This window comes from Dromaius novaehollandiae, chromosome 19 (genome assembly GCF_036370855.1).
Source record: "Dromaius novaehollandiae isolate bDroNov1 chromosome 19, bDroNov1.hap1, whole genome shotgun sequence".
Classification (NCBI taxonomy): domain Eukaryota; kingdom Metazoa; phylum Chordata; class Aves; order Casuariiformes; family Dromaiidae; genus Dromaius; species Dromaius novaehollandiae.
The window spans coordinates 7,307,996-7,326,733 of NC_088116.1; the positions used below are offsets into that span (position 1 = coordinate 7,307,996).

Below are 18,738 nucleotides of genomic sequence, written 5' to 3' on the forward strand. Positions count from 1 at the left end.
AGGTAGGAAAGGGTTGTTTTACTTACAGACTGGATCTTTCGGGGCTGCCGGCCTCCCTCGCCATGCCTGCTTGCAGGCAAGATAAATGACTCGGTGTCCAGCCCGGCGGGATGTGCCCGTGCTAATTGCTGGTGAGGAGCCGCGGATGAATGGCTCCAGCCTGCCGGAGGGATCTGGCCTCCTCCTCCCTGGGCATCCCGCTCCGGCTGGGCTTGTGGGGGGGCTGAGCCCCTCGTCGCCCGGCCGTGGGGCTCGGAGCCTCCAGGGGATGCAGCCGGGCGTTGGGGCAGGACGGTGCCTGCCTCGAAATCCCCGCTCCTGGCAGCCCCCGCGCTCCCTGCACCCAGCCACGGGTGGGGGAAACCCGCCTGGGTGAATCTGGGAGCGGGGTGGTGGCACCCGGGACGGAGAGGGCTTCGGGGACAGGTCTGCGGCGCTGAACTCGGGCAGCCGTTTTTGTACCTTTATTTATTTCCTCGGCGAGGACGAAGCAGATTTGCGCTCTGGGAGGACTAGAGGCAGAGAAACCAAGCCCAGCGCTTTATGCTTGAAAAAGCAAGCCTGGAGGGCTTCTGTTCCTGCGGGTTTTTGTTTTTCTTCCTTTCCTCAGGCTTTCCGACTTAAAAAGAGGCCGCGTTTGAAGTGTTCAACACTCAGCGCACGTGTAACGCGCGGCAAGGGGGGTGGCTTTGCCTTGGCTGGAAGGTGCCAGGCTTGGCGGGCAGAGCGGGACGCGCGGCTTGCGGCCCGGTGGCTTGGCCGGCCCCGGGTGTCAGCGCGCCATCGGTGCGTCCCGCCACATACATGCTGTTTTGGGCAGGATCCAGCCAAGAAATCTGCCTGCACGTTGGAAAAGGGTTGGCTGAAGCGGTGATTTAGCCAGTTATGGCCTATTTCAAACCACCCTCTCTTGACTTGCCTTGGTCCTTGCAAACCTGTTACCCAGCGTGAGATCGCGGGGAGGGTTTTTTGCAGGAGACAAACCCAGCCAGACTCCCCGGAGGGCCCTTGCCATCCTTGCAGGCTGTCTGTGGGCTCATACTGCCGGCTCGTCTTTTTGGAGGGTGGCGTTTGGGCTGGACCCGCTTCCCTACTCCCTGCTTGTCCAGCAGAAGCAGCAAGCAGCTGGGAGTAACCAGCATGGTCAGACGGACGCCCCAGGGAGAAGGAGCTGCAGGGAGAGGTTAAAACACCCCAAACTTGCTACGGGGCAGGCTGGGATCGATCTGGGAGGTAGCTGCAAGGGTACGTCCGGGGCCGGGGAGATGCCCCGGAGATGCCCTGTGCTGACCCCTGCTCTCCATCCCCTCTGCAGCCCAGACCAAGGGGGCAGCGCCCAGCCCGGAGCCTGCTGAGCCCCTCAGCGCTGCGACGCTGCCCGTGAGCTACCGCCTGTCCAACACCCGCCTGGCTTTCTTCCTGAAGGAGGTGGGAGCCGGCCCGGCCGGCAACGCCAGCGCCCTGCTGCAGCGCGCCGAGCCCTTCGTCGTCTTCCAGACCAAGGAGCTGCCTGTACTCAACGTCACCCTGGGGCCCTTCAGCACGGGGCTGGTGCTGCCCAAGGAGCAGCTCCAACCCTCCAGCACCCTGGAGATCCCCGACCGCCTTACGGTCAACTGGAAGGTGCGCGCCTTCATCATCCAGCCTCGGGTGGTGGCCAGCCAGCCCGTGGTTCAAGTGCTCTTCTACATCGCCGGCCGGGACTGGGATGACTTTGACGTCACCGACCGCCTGCCCTGCGTGCAGCTGCACGCCTTCCGCGACGCCCGCGAGATCAAGAGCTCCTGCCGCCTCCGGGGCAGCCTGGCGACGTGTTTGGTGCAGGCCGAGCTGCCCCACGCGTGGTTTGGCCCTTCAGCCATGCCGCTGGGCAGGAGGAAGAGCCCGGAGAGCCTGGATGTGCCAGGCGAGAGCCAGCAAGCGGAGCTTTATTACACCCTGCACGTGCCCACCGGTGCCGGCGAGTGCCTCGGCGAGACGTCGCCGCGCCGCGGGGCTGGGGCGGCCAGGACCGAGGGCCCCACGCAGCACCCCTTGCTGCGCATCGGCAGCATCAGCCTGCTGCAGCCGCCTGCTTCCCAGCTGATGCAGGAGCACCGGCTGGACGGCAACATCTTCATTCGCTTGCCCGACAAGCCCCTGAAGCCAGGGGAAGTGCTGAGCATCTTCCTCTACCTGATGGCCAACTCCACGGTGGAGCATTTTACACTCAGGTAAGGCCCAGCCCCACCGACGTGGAGCTGGCAGCTAGGAGATGCCACGGTCCTCTTGTCCTGCTGCAACCCTTCTCTGTCCCCAGAGCAGCCACATTTTGGGGTGATGGTTGCTTTGGCCCAGTGCAAAGGCTTGTTCCCATGGTTGGTATCTCCCTGGGTTGCGAGAAAGGGAGAGAGAGGACAGAGATAGCATATTGTGCCTTAGAGCTCAGGCTATCAGGGCTGCTTATTGCCAATCATACCTATGAAACCAAAGCAGTCATGGCCTGGTGCTGACCGTCGCTCTCTGCAGGGTGAAGGCCAAGAAAGGCGTCAACCTGCTCACCACCAAGTCGAGGAGCCTGCAGTGGCTGGTGACCTCGGAGCTGCTGACAGGTGGCAAGCACTCCACCGCCACCGTTGACGTGGCCCGCGTGGATGGCGCTGGGCCCAGGTAAGGCCTGCTGAGGATGCTTGCCCCTGTGCCGGCGATCCTGAGCCCTCGCGGAGCCACGAGCACCAGGGGAGAGGGTGGCTGGGAGGAGACGCGCTTTTGCTTTGGCGCTAGGATTTGAGACCCCCCAGACAGTCTGGTGGCCTCCTTCAGCCTGGCCTTGGGACGGGATGCTGTTTTCAGCAGCGTTGGGGTTAAACCTCTTCAGTCTGGCTAATGTGGATGTTTTTAAGCTGAAAATCAGCTTCTGATCTCTGTTTAGGCAGGAATGCTTGGATATGCCATGCCCCGGGGCTTGTTGCCTGGAGGCCAGCAGTGCAGGGATGGAGATGTCTGCACTGAGTACCCCAAGTCCAGCTGTGGTTTCTGCAGGCGACAGCTGATGGTTTCACTACCACAGTTGGCCAGCTCACAATCCGCCCCACCAGATGCTTGGCCACACTCTGGGAGCCCAAAATGGGGTCGAGCCCTCCTGGGAGACCCCAGGACATCTCCAAAAAGGGTTCTCCAGGCTGTGTTGCTTGCTGGGAAGCCCCGTCCTGTCAGCACTGAGAACCTCAGCCCCTGGAGACGCGGTAGAGCATTTCCCCTTGCCGGGAGGGTGACAAGGGCCTGCGACAGATGGGGTGAAGCATCATGCTCTAACCCCTTTCCTGGCTGTGGGGAGCCGCCTCTCCCCCTCCATCCACCCCTCTCGGGCAGCGAGCAGCAGCCGCGAGCGTGGCTGCCAGGGGACCCGCTTTGTTCAGCTTCCTTGCCCCAGGCGCGCTCCCTGGGAACGGCTGATAAGCTGCCATTGGTGGAGATTTTATTTTCCTTTTAATTGAAAGCTGATCACAGGGGTTCCTGAGGGAAGGGGATGGCCAGGTGCCGGCAAGAGATTGCACAGCCTCAAACGCGGACTCATGGCCAAGCCAGGAGTGGGGCAAGGCCAGGGGTCGGTCCCACACCAGCCTGGGACAGGAGCACAGTTTTGTATGTGCTTTTTATCTTGGTCAGCACCTCCAGCTGGCTAAAGGGCACACAGCGAGAGGAATTTCTGGGCCAGAGCTGGGCAGGATTTGCGGTCGGTCGGGCAGGCTGGGCAGTGTGTGGCGGTGTTGTTGGGTGCCATCTGCTCTGTGCACCCAGCTGGGACACCAGCAACACGTTGGGTAAGGCAGTGGTGCTGTCCTTGCAGATGTGCCTGGTCCATGAGCTGGTGCTGCATGGCCATGCTGGATGCCTGTGGGCACATCCTGTGGATTTGGGGGTGAATTATAAAGCTGCAAAGGATCACCCAGTCTGGGATGGAAGTATATTGATTTAAAAAAATGTTTAATACCATGCAAGGCAGCGACTTTTCCCCGACTCTCCTGGCCTCTCCTGGCATTCCCTCTGGGAAGGAACAGGAGCAGTCCCCAGGCAAGATCCCCCTTGGGCCTTACGGTCACAAAAACTGAAATTCATGTTGAGTCAAGACAATCAGGCTTCTGTGGGGAGGATGAGCATCCCACGGGCAGTGCAAACCAAGGCACCACCTGTAAGACGTGCTGAGCCGGCTCTCCTGCTCTGCTCACACCAGGGCAAAGCCCAATTTTGGCACTTCGGGAAGGGCTTGGGTCGGTTGAGAAGGGTCCAGAGGATGGAGATGAGAATGATCTAAGGGAAAGAAGACCCACAAAAACAGGTTAAAAACCTGGAGATTCATTAGCCTGTGGAAGTGGAGGATGAGGATGGTCTTCAAGCACAGGGCAGCTGCGTAGGAGAGGGGAACCTCCGCTCTGTGCATCCATGGGGACAGGACACAGTGAGCAAAGAGGACGTGGGTGCGTCACTGGGTCAAATCGTGAACAGGAAGGACTCTGACATACTGGAAAAAGTTGTTCCCAGGCTGTGACATCTCCGTCACTAGACGTCTTTGGGGAGTGGGGAGATGAACGTCTCCAGGAGCTGGGTTAAAGTGAGTTGATTCTGCCTGTTGAGACATGGAGCTGCCAAAGCTGCTCCCACGCACGGCAGGGCGAGACGGCGTCCCCGTTGCCTGAGGGAGAGCAGCTCTCTGCATGCAAGGGAAAAGGCTTTATGGCTGTGAAATATTCCTGTGACGAGGTGAGGGCTGGCCCGGGGAGGAGGAGGAGGCACCTGCCTTTTTCCTTTCTCCTTTCCCTTCCCCCTTTCTGCGTCTGCTGCAGATTAAAATCAGCCTTGAAAGGTTAGAGACGGCAGATGAATTTAAAGTGATTACAATCACCTTTTAGACAAACAACTCAATCAAATATTAACGTAATGCAAAGTATGAATGACTCAAACCCATGTTGCCCTCCGGGCCTTGCAGCACGAGGAATTTGCCTCGCCGTGGCCCTTCGGGCTTCTGGCAGTGCTGGCTGCACTGGGAGATGATGCTCCCATTATATTCTTGCAGCCTCTGGCTATTCCCCGCCTGAGGCCGGCATGCTGGAGGCCATTTTCGTGTCTGTAGCAGGGCTGCCGTGACTACCCCGGACTCGCCTGGAGTCCGTGCAGGCTTGCCGCATCCTGCTGCGAGGAGTCCCAGGGCTGAACCGCCTCCTGCGTGAAGCAGCAGCTCTGCTTCACCTTCGAACCCGGCTCTTCCCAGCTGCTTTTCATGCTCTTGTGTTGGAAGGGCAACCCAACCCCCTTCTCCAAACCGCATGGTTTCCCTTGTACCCCCTTAGCTGTCTCCTTTGCAGGACAGCCACCGTGAGCTCAGTCCTCGCCCATGCGGCAGCAATCCCGCGCACCCCGTCGTCCTTGCCTGCCCTTCCCCATCCCTCGCCTCCAGTAGACCTTTCTCTCCCCTGCCTGGTACCCCTTTCCACGCAGGGCAGCAGTGATCAATGCTTGCCATGTCCTGGAGCAGGCACTGAATTGTTGCTCTCCTTTTTTCTTCTCCTTTTCACTCATTATATATTTATAAGGGATAAACTGGCTGTATCCAGCGTCCCTGGATCGATGGAACCTTCTCGATGGCTGTTACGTGATGTGACAAGAGCAGGCTCCAGTTCCTCCTTCCCAGCCCCAGCAGTGTTCGTCTTTTCCTTGCCTTCCTCATTCCTCCTGCTCCAGGGAGCCTTTTGCTGGCTGTGCCCAGGGCTGCGCTTCGTTTTTGTCCCCCCGAGGACATTCGGTTTTCAGGGAGGGCACTGGGACTGTCTGTCTCGGTGGGGAGGGCCCTGAATGCCCTGCGGGATTTGCAATTTGCACAAAGATATGTGAGGGCAGGATCGCTTCTGGGGAGTGGAGCATCATGCTCGCGGGGACCAGCCGCCAGCGGGGGGTTAACCCCACTGCTGCTCTCCGCCGCAGCATGGCTCTGGCTCTCGGAGGGGCGGGCATGTGCCTGGGCTGTCTTGTGGCTGTCGTCTTCAGGGATTTGGATTTACTAAAGGGATGGGGTGTAAGAGCATGTCCTGGACTGGCTGGGAAATGCACAGCTTGGAGAGAGTTTCCCTGTGAGAAACATGTCTGGAGTTGGCTGGTGGGCTCTGGTGTTATCTGGGGTGCCTGCAGGGAGCCTCCTGTCCCTTGTCTTTCTTTAAGGAAAGCCACCACCCTGCTGCCACTGCAGCAAGGAGACTGCATAAAAGCAGTGCTCTGTGCTTCCCCACGCTGATGTCCCAAAATGCCTCCAGTCCTGCCCCTGCAGATGAACATGTGGCTCATGGTTTAGCTGCGAGCTTGCTCGTGTGGTCCGTTTCTCCCTGTGCATTGCTGGCAATGTGCTGGTGCTCCTGCAGCCGGGGAGCTGCCACTGTGGCTGGAAGGGGACCACGAGCTGCAGTGGGGATGGACAGGCCATGGATGCTGCAGGGCAAAACCTCTTAGGGTTTGGACAAAGAAATGGGAAAGTTTGGGTGTTTCCAGCTGAGCAAGTGATCACACATGGCAGCGTCTTGCCAGCAGCCCCAGGGAACTATTTGGGGTCGGGGCGGGGGGTCAACTTGTGCCCTGCTGTGGGAATATGGCATTGAGAAGCTGGGATCCAAGCAGGGTCCCTGGTTTCGGCTGCCAGGCTCCACGTGCGCTGCCCTCCCTCGGTCTGGGAAGGTTCAACTTGCGGGAGACAACCGAGGAAGCACCACTGCGGGAGCAGCTTGGTGGTGGTAAATCCAGCCACGCTGCTGGGAAGACGCTGACCAGGAGACAAGGGCAGCACCCAGCTCGCCCCTGCAGCCAGGCTGCCCGTCCCCCGGGGCCAACTGCCATGCGGCCACGGTACAATTAACAGTGTTGGTCAGGTCCAACACATGGTGCTAATATATCCCTGAGCAGCCTTTGGAAAGAGCACGCTTTAGCTGGCCAGATTTTTCTTCTGCTGGGGAGAGGCATGAAAAAACAGGGTCTTTCTTCCTCTCTTCCACTTCTGGTTTCCATTGGAGTGGTCCCCAGTGGAGGGCAGAGGTAAAGGTCAGGCTTGGCGTGTTTAGGAGCAATGATCAGTGGTGGATTTGCTTTCCCTCTGTCCTGGGTGTGGGTTTTGGGGCTGTGCCATTTCTGGGGTGCGAAGGACGTGCTTGCATTGCAGCGGTGGTGGCAGCACGGGCCCTGGTTCCTCTTGCTGGCTGAGACAGGCACCCCGATCCGGCGCAGCTCGGACCTGCTGGAGATGCTCTGCCCTGCATCGCTAGACGGGACTGTCCGTGTGTCCTGCAGGCTGGCTCTGATCCTGGGGCGCCTGCGGGACCTGCCCCGGCAGGCGCCTAGCTGAGAGCGTGCCCCTCCTGTCCCCCTTGCCCAGGGATGGGGACTCCTCTGCTGAGATAATGCAGCTGGATTTCGAGATGGAGAACTTCACCAGCCAGTCGGTGACACGCCGCATCATGTGGCATATTGACTACCGGGGCCGCAACCCACCGCCCGACCTAGAGAAGGTGGTGACAGAGCTGACGGTCATCCAGAGGGACATCCGGGCCATCGTGCCTCTGGCCATGGTGAGTGGATTAGGGGGTGCCTGCATGCTCCCCTCCTGCCGGAGGCATCGCCCAGGCTTTGTGTGCCCTCCAATATCCCCCATGCTCCTTCCCAGCTCTTTGCCATTCCCCACGTAGAAGCGGCTGCCAGCTTTGCTTTTCTTTTGTGGTGCTCATGGAGGCCAACCCCTCCCCACCCACCGTGGCAATAGGTGTCTATGTCTGTGTGTCGCCACTTGCCCATGGGACCCTTCTCTGCCTGCAGGGCTTGGGTAGGAGATGGGCTGGCCAGGACCTGTCTCCTGGGGGAGGTAGGCTGCCCATTAGACTGACGTTCTGCTTTGCACCCTGTCCCCAGGACACAGAAATCATCAACACGGCCATCCTGACGGGCCGGACGGTGGCCATTCCCGTGAAGGTCATTGCGATTGAGCTGAGCGGCGTCATCGTGGACGTCTCAGCTATGGTTGAGTGCAAGTCCAACAATGAAGACATCATCAAGGTGGGTGCAGGAGTGGGGCTGGGGCTGGGACTGGGCTCTTCTTGGCGCTAGCGAGGGACTGAGTTTTCCCAGTGCCATCAGTGTAAATAGCAACAGTGGGACTGGTGGCCAGACTGGGTGTTGGTGCTGGGATGGGGGGACCTGCCTTGCTCTGGGTGCAGGGAGAGGCTCTGCACCTTGGGGACGGGTACGGCTGGGGGCAGCCTGCTGTGGGGGAAGGCAGGAGGGTGCTTGTCTCTATACACGTTGCCCTGAGCATCTTCCTCCACACCCCACAAGCCCACCCTCTCCCAGGCATAGTCCCATCTAACGTGGGGGTGCTAATGTGGGGACCCCCTCACCCTGGGGTGACCCCTCCTCTCACACCCCAGGAGCAGGTCCGAGCTGAGCGCTGGCCTCTCCTGCAGCTTCAGTCCAGTTTTGCCTTTCCCTGGGCTCTAAGGGGAGGAAGAAAAGACACTCGGTCACTGTCTCCAGAGAGGGTGTGGGATGCTCCAGCGCTGAGCATGCTGCCACTAGGCAGTGGCAATAACTATGGGTTATCAAGGCACTTATTACTGATAAGGCAAAATATTGTCGTCTTGCAGGGTAAACAGCACGTTCTCATTAGCTGCTTCACTTGCGCCTCTGAGTGTCATTTATTTCCCATTAGGACTGGACGCTGGGCTCAGCTCTGGCTGGCCGACATGCCGGCACCGCGGCTCTCTCCAGGCGCTTGGGGAGCAGCTGCTGGATGGCAGGGCCCCAGTGCCGCTGGCGAAGGGCAGGGCTGGCTGCGCGGGGCCGGGACCAGGGGCGACCGGAGGCGTGGGGGGCTGAGCTGTGTGACTGGGGAGGGTGGGAGGCTGGGGGAGCAAAAGGGGGCCTGGGGCTGGGGAGAGGAGCAGGAGGGCTGCATGGGACGTCCTTGCTGGATGAATGTGAAGGTGTAGCTGTCTCCATAGGGAGCATCTGCCCAGTCACCCATCTCAGGTGAGGAGCATCAGTCTTTCCATCTGTCCATCCATATATATTTTTCTATCACCATTTGTATCCATATGTCCATCCACCCATCTAGCACTATATCCACCCATCCATCCCCATACATTCTTCCCTGATTCCCACCACACCGATTCCCCCCCTTCCCATATGCATCCAGACAGTCAACAATCTCTTCATCTCCATATCCGTCTCTCTCTTTTGTTTCCCTCCTCTCCTTTCCCCTCGTTACACTGGAAGCTGGGGATCCTCTGGTGTCCTTCCGCCCCCTCCTCCCCTTCCCCATCCACAGCTGCCGTGGGTGCCCTCTGAGCTGCCGTGGGGGGCTGCGGGTCTGTGGGGCGGTGCACAGAGCCTGCATGGCTGCGGCCCCACGGCCCATGCCCGTGCCCAGCACTGCAGCCGCTCTTGCGCTCGGGGTTCTCTCTCCTGCGTGCCCGGAGAGCCCTGCGTGGGCCTGCAGGGAGCTGGGGGGCCCATGAGCACCGGGCGCACAGGGGAGGACAGCTGGTGTCACAAACTGTTTATCCGAGTTGTGACTACAGCTCCAATCTGTGCGATTTACAGTGCCAGGGTCTAATTTATGGAGACCGGTCCTCCGCAGCATGATTAAACACTGGAGCAATAATACACTTCAGGATGGACTCCAAGACACTTAAACTATTTAATGGGCTGCCTTTCTGCTCATAAATCTATTTACACGCTGTCCCCAGACCTGGGGGGAGCAGACACATGCACACAAGCGGGGATGAATAATACATGGAGCAGCCCTCCAGCCCCACGGCTCCCTCGCCTCCTGCTTTCCATTTGGAGCCCCTTGCAATTTCTTGCTGAGTTATTTTGTGTTTGTGCTGGAGATTCGTTTCCGAGGGAGCTTTCAGTTACCTGCTGAGATTAGGGGGTATGATTACAGTGTCAGGGCTATAAACCTGTGACATAAATCAAAGCTTACATAGTGGGATCTGGTATCTGTTACTGTAAATAATTTACCATTAGGGAGAGCTGGGGAGCGGGAAATGGCTGCTTCTCCCCACCCCGTCTGTAGCTCGGTAGGCATGCAGTAGTTGCTCCTCCGTATAACATGGAGAGGAAACATCCAGGACCTGCTGGAGAAAGAGCAACATGGATGCGAGGGCCATGGATGAAGGATGGAGGGAGAGCATGGATGCGAATTGTGACCCTCGTCCCTTCCATGGTGGCACGTGGTGACTCATCCCAGAGAGGACGACCTGGTCGTTCAAGGAAGCGTAGAAATAATAACCTTTCCCTGCCTGCGCTGTGGCCTTGCGGACTGCATATGTGCCCAGGGGACCTGCAGGGAGAGGATGGCCACCTCCACCTCCAGCGATACTCAGTGGGGAGATGCTCAACCTTACCTGCTATTTGAGCCTTGCTTAGGAGCCGACCATCACCCTCACGCATCTGTTTGAAGACCTGCTACAACCACGTCAGCTCGGTGGCCTGGCTGCAGCCTTGGGGTCCCTTATCATCCCCTGGCCACTGCTGGGAACCCCTGGTGAGCAAACATGGGATCCCACCAGCTGTGGTGGCTCTTCCCACCCCTGAGGGCTTTGGAGAGGATGAATCACCTCGGTACTGCCCTTGAGTCTGTAGACCATGCTGGTGGGGAGCTTGGAGCAGCTCCTGGCCACAGGAAAGGAGCTCTTGGTGCCTTGGCTCAGTGCCCAGGGAGACCTCAGCCTCTTGCTTACCGATGCCTTGCTGCGAATCCGGGAAGTATCTCTGAACAAGCGCTCACTTCATTTAAAAGCTAATCTGCAGTCACTCCATCATCAGGACAGGCCTGATGTGCTGGTATTTTTTGTTGTCGTATTTTTTCCCCCAGCCAATTGAAAAGCAAGTGGCCCCCTGAACAAGACTGCTGGGGGGATTTATTAGCTAAGGTAATGCAAGCAGCAGCCCATCATATTTATTGTGATAAATGGCACAATATCCAGAGTACTCCTTTGCTGGGGGATTCGCCCAAGAGCTCATCTTTATTCAAAGGCCGCCCTGCCAGAGCTGAGATCGTCTTTTCAGACATGCTGAGCTGGTATCTATCTGATATGGAGGCAACGAACAAACCCTTCTGCATTGCACTTCCCTCCTGTCCTCCGGCGAGTGGAGACTTTCCGAAGAGCTCCAGTCTGTGGGCTCAGTGTCCTTGGCTGCTCCTGTGCTCCTGACAGCTCTGTCACCCCAGGGAAGGCTGGCAGGTGCTTTTGGCCCCAAGGGACCACGAATGCACTGCAGAGGAGCCCCACAGCCCTGAGCTCTTGTAGAAATCAGGCCCTGCTCAAAAGCTCTAAAATACAAAGTTTCTGCAGATGAATGAATACAGGTCCCCAAGGAGGAGGTGGAGAGAGAAAGTGATACTATCACCTTCACTGTCAGCTAGTGTACGGCATGGACTCAACCCTTTATCAGCCATCAGAGAATCCATATGGGAGAGCAGCTCACTGCAAACAAGAAATGTTGCTGGTGAGACACTCAGTACAACTGAGAAAGAGAGCAACTGTGCTGCTGGCTGAGGAAACTGATTTTTTTCTCAGCTGTGAACAATTCAGACACAATTCTTGACAGTGCAGAGGGGAGAGGAGGGTCAGAGTTAGGCCTGGGGCTGCTCCAGATGAGAGGTTTAAGCCCCGCCTGGACTGAGTCTCCTTTCAGTCTTGCTGGGAAGGAAGAGGTGCTGTTGACTCTGGTGCCCTAAGATGAAACACAAGTGATACTTTAGTCGCTTCCTCTTATCTCCTTAATTGGCTTGGATCAGTCAGTAATAAGTGGCCCCCGCAGGACATATTTGTTTTATAGCAAATTTAACTAACAGCATTTGCATAAAGGGGAATTAAAAAAAAAAAAAAAAAGAGGGAGAAACAGAGAAAATGAACAATGGGACTCAGAAGGAAGCCCTTCCTGGCATGAGCATGAATGATAGGGATGGGGCCACGGCCCCCCCCCCCCATGACGCCCAGGCATGTGGCTGGTTTGCGCTCATTGCCTGTGTTTGCTGGGTGGTGGTGGAGGAGCTTTTTGGGCTGATGTCCAAGACGAGCAATTTGCAAGTCCTGTGCTCCGGGCTGAGCCAGAAAGGCACCCATGAGTGCTTCTAACTTGAGCTTTGCAACAGAGTGCAGTTATGTGCAGGAGTCAAAGAAGCTGAAGCTCCAAATGAAGGTGCCTGGAGGAGCTGAAAGCGGTCCAGGGCCTGCAGAGCAGCAGGATCAGAGAGAGATATCTGTTGCAGACCTTGTTTATGAGGATCCACTCCTCTGAGCAAGGAGAGGAGGCATCCCCTCTCCTGAGGTGGTCTTTAACCGAGTACATGCCTGGTTCAGTCCTACTCCTCCAGGATTTTTCATCCCTCTGGACAACTCCTTTCCAGGATCTGTGTGATTTCTGCAGGCATTTTTCAACCCCCCTTTTCTCTCTGCCCCTCTCCCCCAGGTCTCCAGCAGCTGCGACTACGTCTTTGTCAGTGGGAAGGAGTCACGGGGCTCCATGAGCGCCCGGGTCACCTTCACCTATGAGCACCTCTCAGCCCCGCTGGAGATGACGGTGTGGGTGCCCAAACTGCCACTGCACATTGAGCTCTCGGACGCCCGGCTGAGCCAAGTGAAGGGCTGGAGGGTGCCCATCCTGCCAGACAGGAGGTGGGTGCTGCAGGGGGGCACGTGTAGGAGGCTACGTCAGGGTTCCGGCTCCGGTTCGGTGCCCCAGTGCAAGGGAGGTGTGGACAAGCTGGAAGAAGTCCCGGGGAGGACCATGGAGATGGTGAGGGTGCTGGGGCATGGGACACAAGGAGATGCTGAGCCAGTGGGGTCTGTTTAGCCTGGAGAAGGGGAAGTGGGGAGGTGGTTAATTGCCCTGTTCTGCTGGTTAGTGGGCATAGATTCAGGCTACCCACTTTGCCATGTGCCGATAAAGCCCTCAGAGACCTCATAGGCAACAGGTAGCTTTTTGGCCAGGAGCAACCAGGTTTTTTTCCTGCTTTGGGAGACCTTGCATTTCTCTGCAGCATCTTACCCCTCTCTGCTCAGTCACCCCTGTCCTCTACCTGGGGGCTGAAGAGCCACAGAGGGGGCTGGCAGCGCTCCCCACCTGCTCCCATGTCCCGCAGGTCAGTGCGGGACAGCGACCACGAGGAAGATGAAGAGGAGAGGAAGCAGAGCCGAGGCTGTGCCCTCCAGTACCAGCACACCACGCTGCAGGTCTTCACCCAGTTCCACACCACGTCGGCGGAGGGCACGGGCCAGGTTGTCACCATGCTGGGACCAGACTGGCTGGTGGAAGTCACTGACCTGGTCAGCGACTTCATGCGTGTCGACGACCCGCGGGTGGCCCACATGGTGGACAGCTTCACGCTGGCTGGGAGGGAGCCGGGCACCACCCTCTTCAAGGTACACCTGGGCCACCTTCTCGGTGGCTGTGTGCATCTCGCTGGCATGGGGCAAGGAGAGCACCAGGGAGGGGGGCTCAGGCAGTGACGGGCACCCTCGTCCCCTCTAGGTCGTGTCACCGCTCATGGAGGCGGTGCTGGGTGAGACACTGGTGACGGTGGCAGACGAGAAGGTCAGCATCACAGACCTGAAGGCTCAAGTGGTCTCCAGCCTCTCCCTCTCCCTCCACCCCAGCCCCGGCAATAGCCACACCATCATTGCCAAGACGGCTGCACAACAGACCCTCAGCTTCTTCAAGCAGGTGAGGCAAGGGCGGGGGCTGGCCCCGGGGCGGAGGGGTCCCACTGTGTGCGCTGGTGCTTGGGGGAGCCCAGCATAGCGCTCGGTGTGGGGTGGGGACTCCATTTGCAAACCCCCTTTCCCAAATCCTGCCCATAGCTTCAGAGCCTTGAAGCTCCCCTTCCTTGATCCCTGAGCCTTTGCTCCACACTGAGCCCCTGGCAGTGATGGTGGGAGGAAGCAGAGCTCAGGAAACTGCCATTTAATTTAGCGGAGAAGGGACTGAGTGTCTGGACCATCTGACGCCGGGAGGAAGGGACCCAGAAACCTGCCTGTGCCCTGTCCCAAATCCTTGGCAGGCTCTTGGTAAGAGAAGGCATTCAGAGGCATGATCCTGCTTGAGGGAGCATGCGGATAATGGGAGGGAAAAGTGGGAGAAAAGGAAAAACCAGGTCAAGGTTGGAAGGAGGAAGATGAATTGATAGGTGGATGGAGGGAAAGGAAGGGAGAGGGATAAAGGATGAATTGCATGGATGGAAGGATGAAAAGGAGGGATGGATGGATGGATGCAGGTGGACTTGCATCCTGCTGGGCAACTGTTGCCTGTATTGGTCCTGCAGGAAGCACTCCTCAGCCTGTGGATTTCCTACAGCGATGGCACCACAGCTCCCCTCTCCCTTTACGACCCCAAGGATTACAACCTGGTGGTGACCAGCCTGGATGAGAAAGTGGTCTCAGTAACCCAGGACCGGGCCTTCCCCTTGGTGGTGGCAGAGAATGAGGGGTCGGGGGAGCTGCTCCGGGCTGAGCTGGTCATCTGTGAGAGCTGCCAGAAGACCAAACGGAAGAGCGTGCTCTTCACAGCCTTGGCCAGCGTGCGGGTCCACTTTGGCTCTGAGGAGGACCCTACCTACGACTACGACCATGTGCCGAGCAAGCCGGGGCTGGCGGGGCGGGAGGAGACGGCAGCAAGTACCACCCTGCGGGCAGAGGTGGAGAGAAAAGCGGAGCCAAGTGAGGACAGTAGGATGTCTAGCGCATCTCACCCCACCGAGGACTTCCCCACCATCCCCACCGGCTTTGTCCAGGTGACCAGGGGGCTGACAGACCTGGAGATAGGCATGTATGCCCTCCTGGGTGTCTTCTGTCTGGCCATCTTGGTCTTCCTCATCAACTGCATTGTCTTTGTGCTGAAATACCGGCACAAACGCATCCCGCCTGAAGGTCAGACCAACATGGACCATTCCCACCACTGGGTCTTCTTGGGCAACGGGCAGCCCTTGCGGGCTCACAATGACCTCTCCCCCCAGCCCGAGAGTCCCGGGAACCCCTTGGAAAATGTCCAGACTTGCTGCCACGGGGACCACCACAGCAGTGGGAGCTCGCAGACCAGTGTGCAGAGCCAGGTCCATGGCCGTGGGGACGGTTCCTCAGGGGGCTCCACGCGGGACCAGAGCGAGGACCCACTCAACTCGCCCACCTCCAAACGGAAGCGGGTGAAGTTCACCACTTTTGCCACACTGCCCTCCGATGAGCTGGCCTACAACTCCATCCCCATCGCCGATGAGGAGGACTTGGAGTGGGTCTGCCAGGACATGGGGCTCCAAGACCCCGAAGAGCTTCACAACTACATTCGCAGAATCAAAGAGATCGCTTAACGCAGGGGCAGAGGGGACGGGGGGAGGGAGGGTGCCGCCACGCCACGCCATGCCATGCCACGCCATGCCGCACCGGCTGCTTCCTGGGGGGGCCAGAGACCCAAATTTGGCCCTCGTGTGTGTTCTCTCTTTCGCACATGTCACGTCCTCTTCACCTCGTTCAAATGCACCCCCCAGCTCTTTTTTCTATACTTGCCCTTTACGGTTTTATTTTTCCCAAGAGGAAGCACTGAATTTATGCACGGGTAACGAAGCCCGTCAGGCCGTGGGAAGCAGAGGCAGCGTGGGGGCCAAGCTGGGAGCGGAAAACCGGTGCAGATGAAACTTCTGCGCGTGTCCAGTGGCGAACGGCTGTGGGCCCGGGCCAGAAGGACGCTGCCGTGGGTCCTGCGGTGGGGTGTGGAAGAGGGGAGGTGTCACGGCCCCGCCAGGAGCCCTGCAGGAGAGGAACCAGTTGGTCTGGGCTTGGAGGAGCCGGGCCTTGCACCAGCTGAGCACTGGGATGTGGTCCGGGGGCGTGGCTTCCCCCTTGGGGGAGTGGCTTCCCATTGGGGCGTGGCTTCTCCAGTAAGGGGTGTGGCTTACCCCAGGGGGCGTGGCCTACCCGTTGGGGGCGTGGCCTCTGTCCCTGCCCGCGTGCAGCCTGAGGGGCCAGCCTGGGCTCCCGGGCTCGGTGCAGCGCCGTGTTCCCAGTGGCCTCTGCCGCGGCGCAGCATCTCCCTGGCCAGCCGCGCGTGGCCCCCAGAGGCAAACCGCGACTGTCTTTGCTTTACTTTGTTGCACAATTTAGGAATTCAATATACGTTCAGGGATTCGCCGCCCCGCCGCCCTCCTTGGCTCAGCTGCTGTGGCGGAGGGGCTGGGGACGGAGCCTGGCCCCCCAGCTGCCCCCCAGCTGCCCCCCAGCTTGCATGCTGACCCTCCCTGGGCAGCTGGCCCAGCCCTGCCGTGGGGTTCGCCTGGAGAGAGCGCGGTCCAGGCTGCTGGCCTCACGGCTTCTGGGTGGCACTGGGGGTGCCCGGCCGTGCGGGGAGGGAAGGCGGCGAGCGGCGGTGCTGGGGCATCCTGCCGCCCCAGGGAGCCGAGCCTTAGTCCTGGCCAGGACCAGATCTGTCCCAGTTCTCCCAGCACCAGCCCAGTGGGGCTGCCTGAAGCCAGGCGCAGCCGCCCCGGTGCCTTCTGCCTGCCGTGAACCACTGCCTCCCTGCTCACCTCGCTCCTGCGGCAACTCCCCACCCTCCGTCTCCCTCCTGCCTGAGACCCTGGGGCTGCCAGGCTGGTCCCACAGCCAGCCCTGAGCCCAGCCCCGCTCGGAGCATCCTCACCCAGGCGTCACCCTGCAGGTACCGCTGGCACCTGGGTGCTGGGCAGATGTGGGGACAGGAGAGCCCCCTGCGTCACCCGGGGTGGGGGGAGGCAGAGGCTGGCAGCGGCTTATTTCTGGAATGGAAGTTACCCACCACTGTGTCTAATTTTTTTTTTTCCTTTCTTAAATAAAATACTAGAAAAGAAAAAAAACCCAACAAAACAGAAAGCCAAACCGAACGGCATTGCAGCACTGTGATGGGCTGTATCTCTTTGTCTCCAGGCCCAGGCTTTGGATGCTCCAAGTGGGCACGGCGGTGGCTGGCGCCGTCCGCCAGGCTTGTCCCTGGGGTCTGCCGGGGGGACAACGAGAGGCTGGGGTCTGGCTCAGTGCAACCCCCCATTCCGGGTGCTGCCACCACCCTGAGCCCCACGGGCATCGCTGGGTCTGACCCCGCATAAGCGCACACATTGGCATCACCAGTGCCAGCTGAGCCCTTGGGGCCGGGCGTTTTGGACCCCCCCAGGATCCTTTTCCCCCCTGGCAACCTGAGGCTGAGCAGAGGCCGGTGCCGTGGAAGAGGCGATGGCACAGCCACCTCTCGCGCTGGTCCCGTGCCTCAGTTTCCTTTGCTGGAAAGCAGCAGCCTGCGGCAGTATGTGGTGGTGTGAAAGGCTCTTTAAAGGGTTTATCATTTTCAGGCTATGAGAATTTCTCCCCCAGCGGCCTTAAAACTTACCAGTTAGCTCTGTGCTGATTTTATATATACATATACATATATATATATGGGGGAATTGAGATATGCTCAAAGACCAGTTACATTTTACTGTGCCCTGTTATCTAAAGGACCCAGGTACGACTGAATGAGCCACTGATCTAATAATAATTCTGAGCAGTAAAATTAATACAGCCGAATTCCCTGCTTGGAACTTCTAAACCTCATCGTTAAATTAACATATATGAATATTTGTTAAAAAAAAAAAAAGAAGAAGAAGAAGAAAAGGAGGGGGAAAGGTAAGAAAAGTGTATAATAAAATTTTATAATTGTAATAAGACATGCCAGCGCCCGACTCCTGGTACCTGAGCGTGTCCCTGGGGCTGCGGAGGAGAGCAGGGGGCAGCCCCGGCTCGCGGCGGGGTCGAGCACCGGCTGGGATGTGCGGGCTGGTGCCTCTGTTGTGCCGTCCAGCACGGCTCCAGCCCCACATAACCCCGCGGCTCAGTCTCCACCAGATTGTGCCCCCTCCCTTTTTCTTTGCCTGTGTGATTTTTCGGGGGCTGGATCCCTGAGCCATCCCCTCCCCGAGCGGCGCTGGCTGCTCTCCCGCTGCCTTCTCCAGGGGCTGCAGCCCGGCCCAGGATCTGACACCGAGCATCAGCAGCAGTTTTCCAGCCCATCAGTTCCCATTTCAGCTGATAGATAAAGTTCAGGGCTCCAAGAGCCCTTGGGAAACGGGTGCCAATGCGTCGGGGAACTGAAGCTGCTTGCAAGGGCTGACGCCCAGCGTCTCTCCCGCCGGGGACGTGCGGCCGTCGTCAGCTGGGCTCCGTCAGCGCCGCTCGAGCCGTGCGGTGCCGCGCCACTCGCGATGCCAGTGGGGATGGGGTGACGGGCCGGTGAGGGGGGCCAGATGCTGGAAACGGCGTGGAGAGGTGCCTGGGAGAGAGGCTGGCTCGGAGACAGGGGCTTTGCTTTTGAAAGATGAGAGCATAAGCTTCTCCACGTCTATATAACTATCCGTTTATCTATATATAAATGTGTGTGTGTATGTATGCATCTATCTATCTATATATATATACACACACACACACATATATCTATATTTGTGTGTATATGTATGCCTATACATACACACATATATCTGTATTTCTAAGTGCGTGTGTGTGTGTGTGTGTGTGTGTGCGCGCACATGCATATACACACGCAGACACAGGCACAGAGGTCTTTGCCCCTGAGCAACGCCCTTTACAGCAATCCTTAAAATAAAACCCTGGGCATCAGGACCACGAGGTGAAGTAGCTAGCCAAAAGTTTATTTGGGCCCCTAACTCCT

General features: G+C 58.5%; 1 protein-coding gene across 1 annotated transcript in view; it reads left to right on the top strand.

Moving 5' to 3' along the window:
- The window catches only part of TMEM132E (transmembrane protein 132E), a 36,611-nt gene extending 18,871 nt beyond the window's left edge, over positions 1-17,740 (top strand). The window contains exons 2-9 of the mRNA XM_064523354.1: positions 1,316-2,213; positions 2,509-2,649; positions 7,391-7,583; positions 7,921-8,064; positions 12,490-12,695; positions 13,163-13,442; positions 13,552-13,743; positions 14,342-17,740. Of these exons, the coding sequence (XP_064379424.1) occupies positions 1,316-2,213; positions 2,509-2,649; positions 7,391-7,583; positions 7,921-8,064; positions 12,490-12,695; positions 13,163-13,442; positions 13,552-13,743; positions 14,342-15,379 (3,092 nt within the window). The 3' untranslated portion in view covers positions 15,380-17,740. The remainder of the gene's footprint in view (positions 1-1,315; positions 2,214-2,508; positions 2,650-7,390; positions 7,584-7,920; positions 8,065-12,489; positions 12,696-13,162; positions 13,443-13,551; positions 13,744-14,341) is intronic.
- Positions 17,741-18,738: the final 998 nt, after the last annotated feature.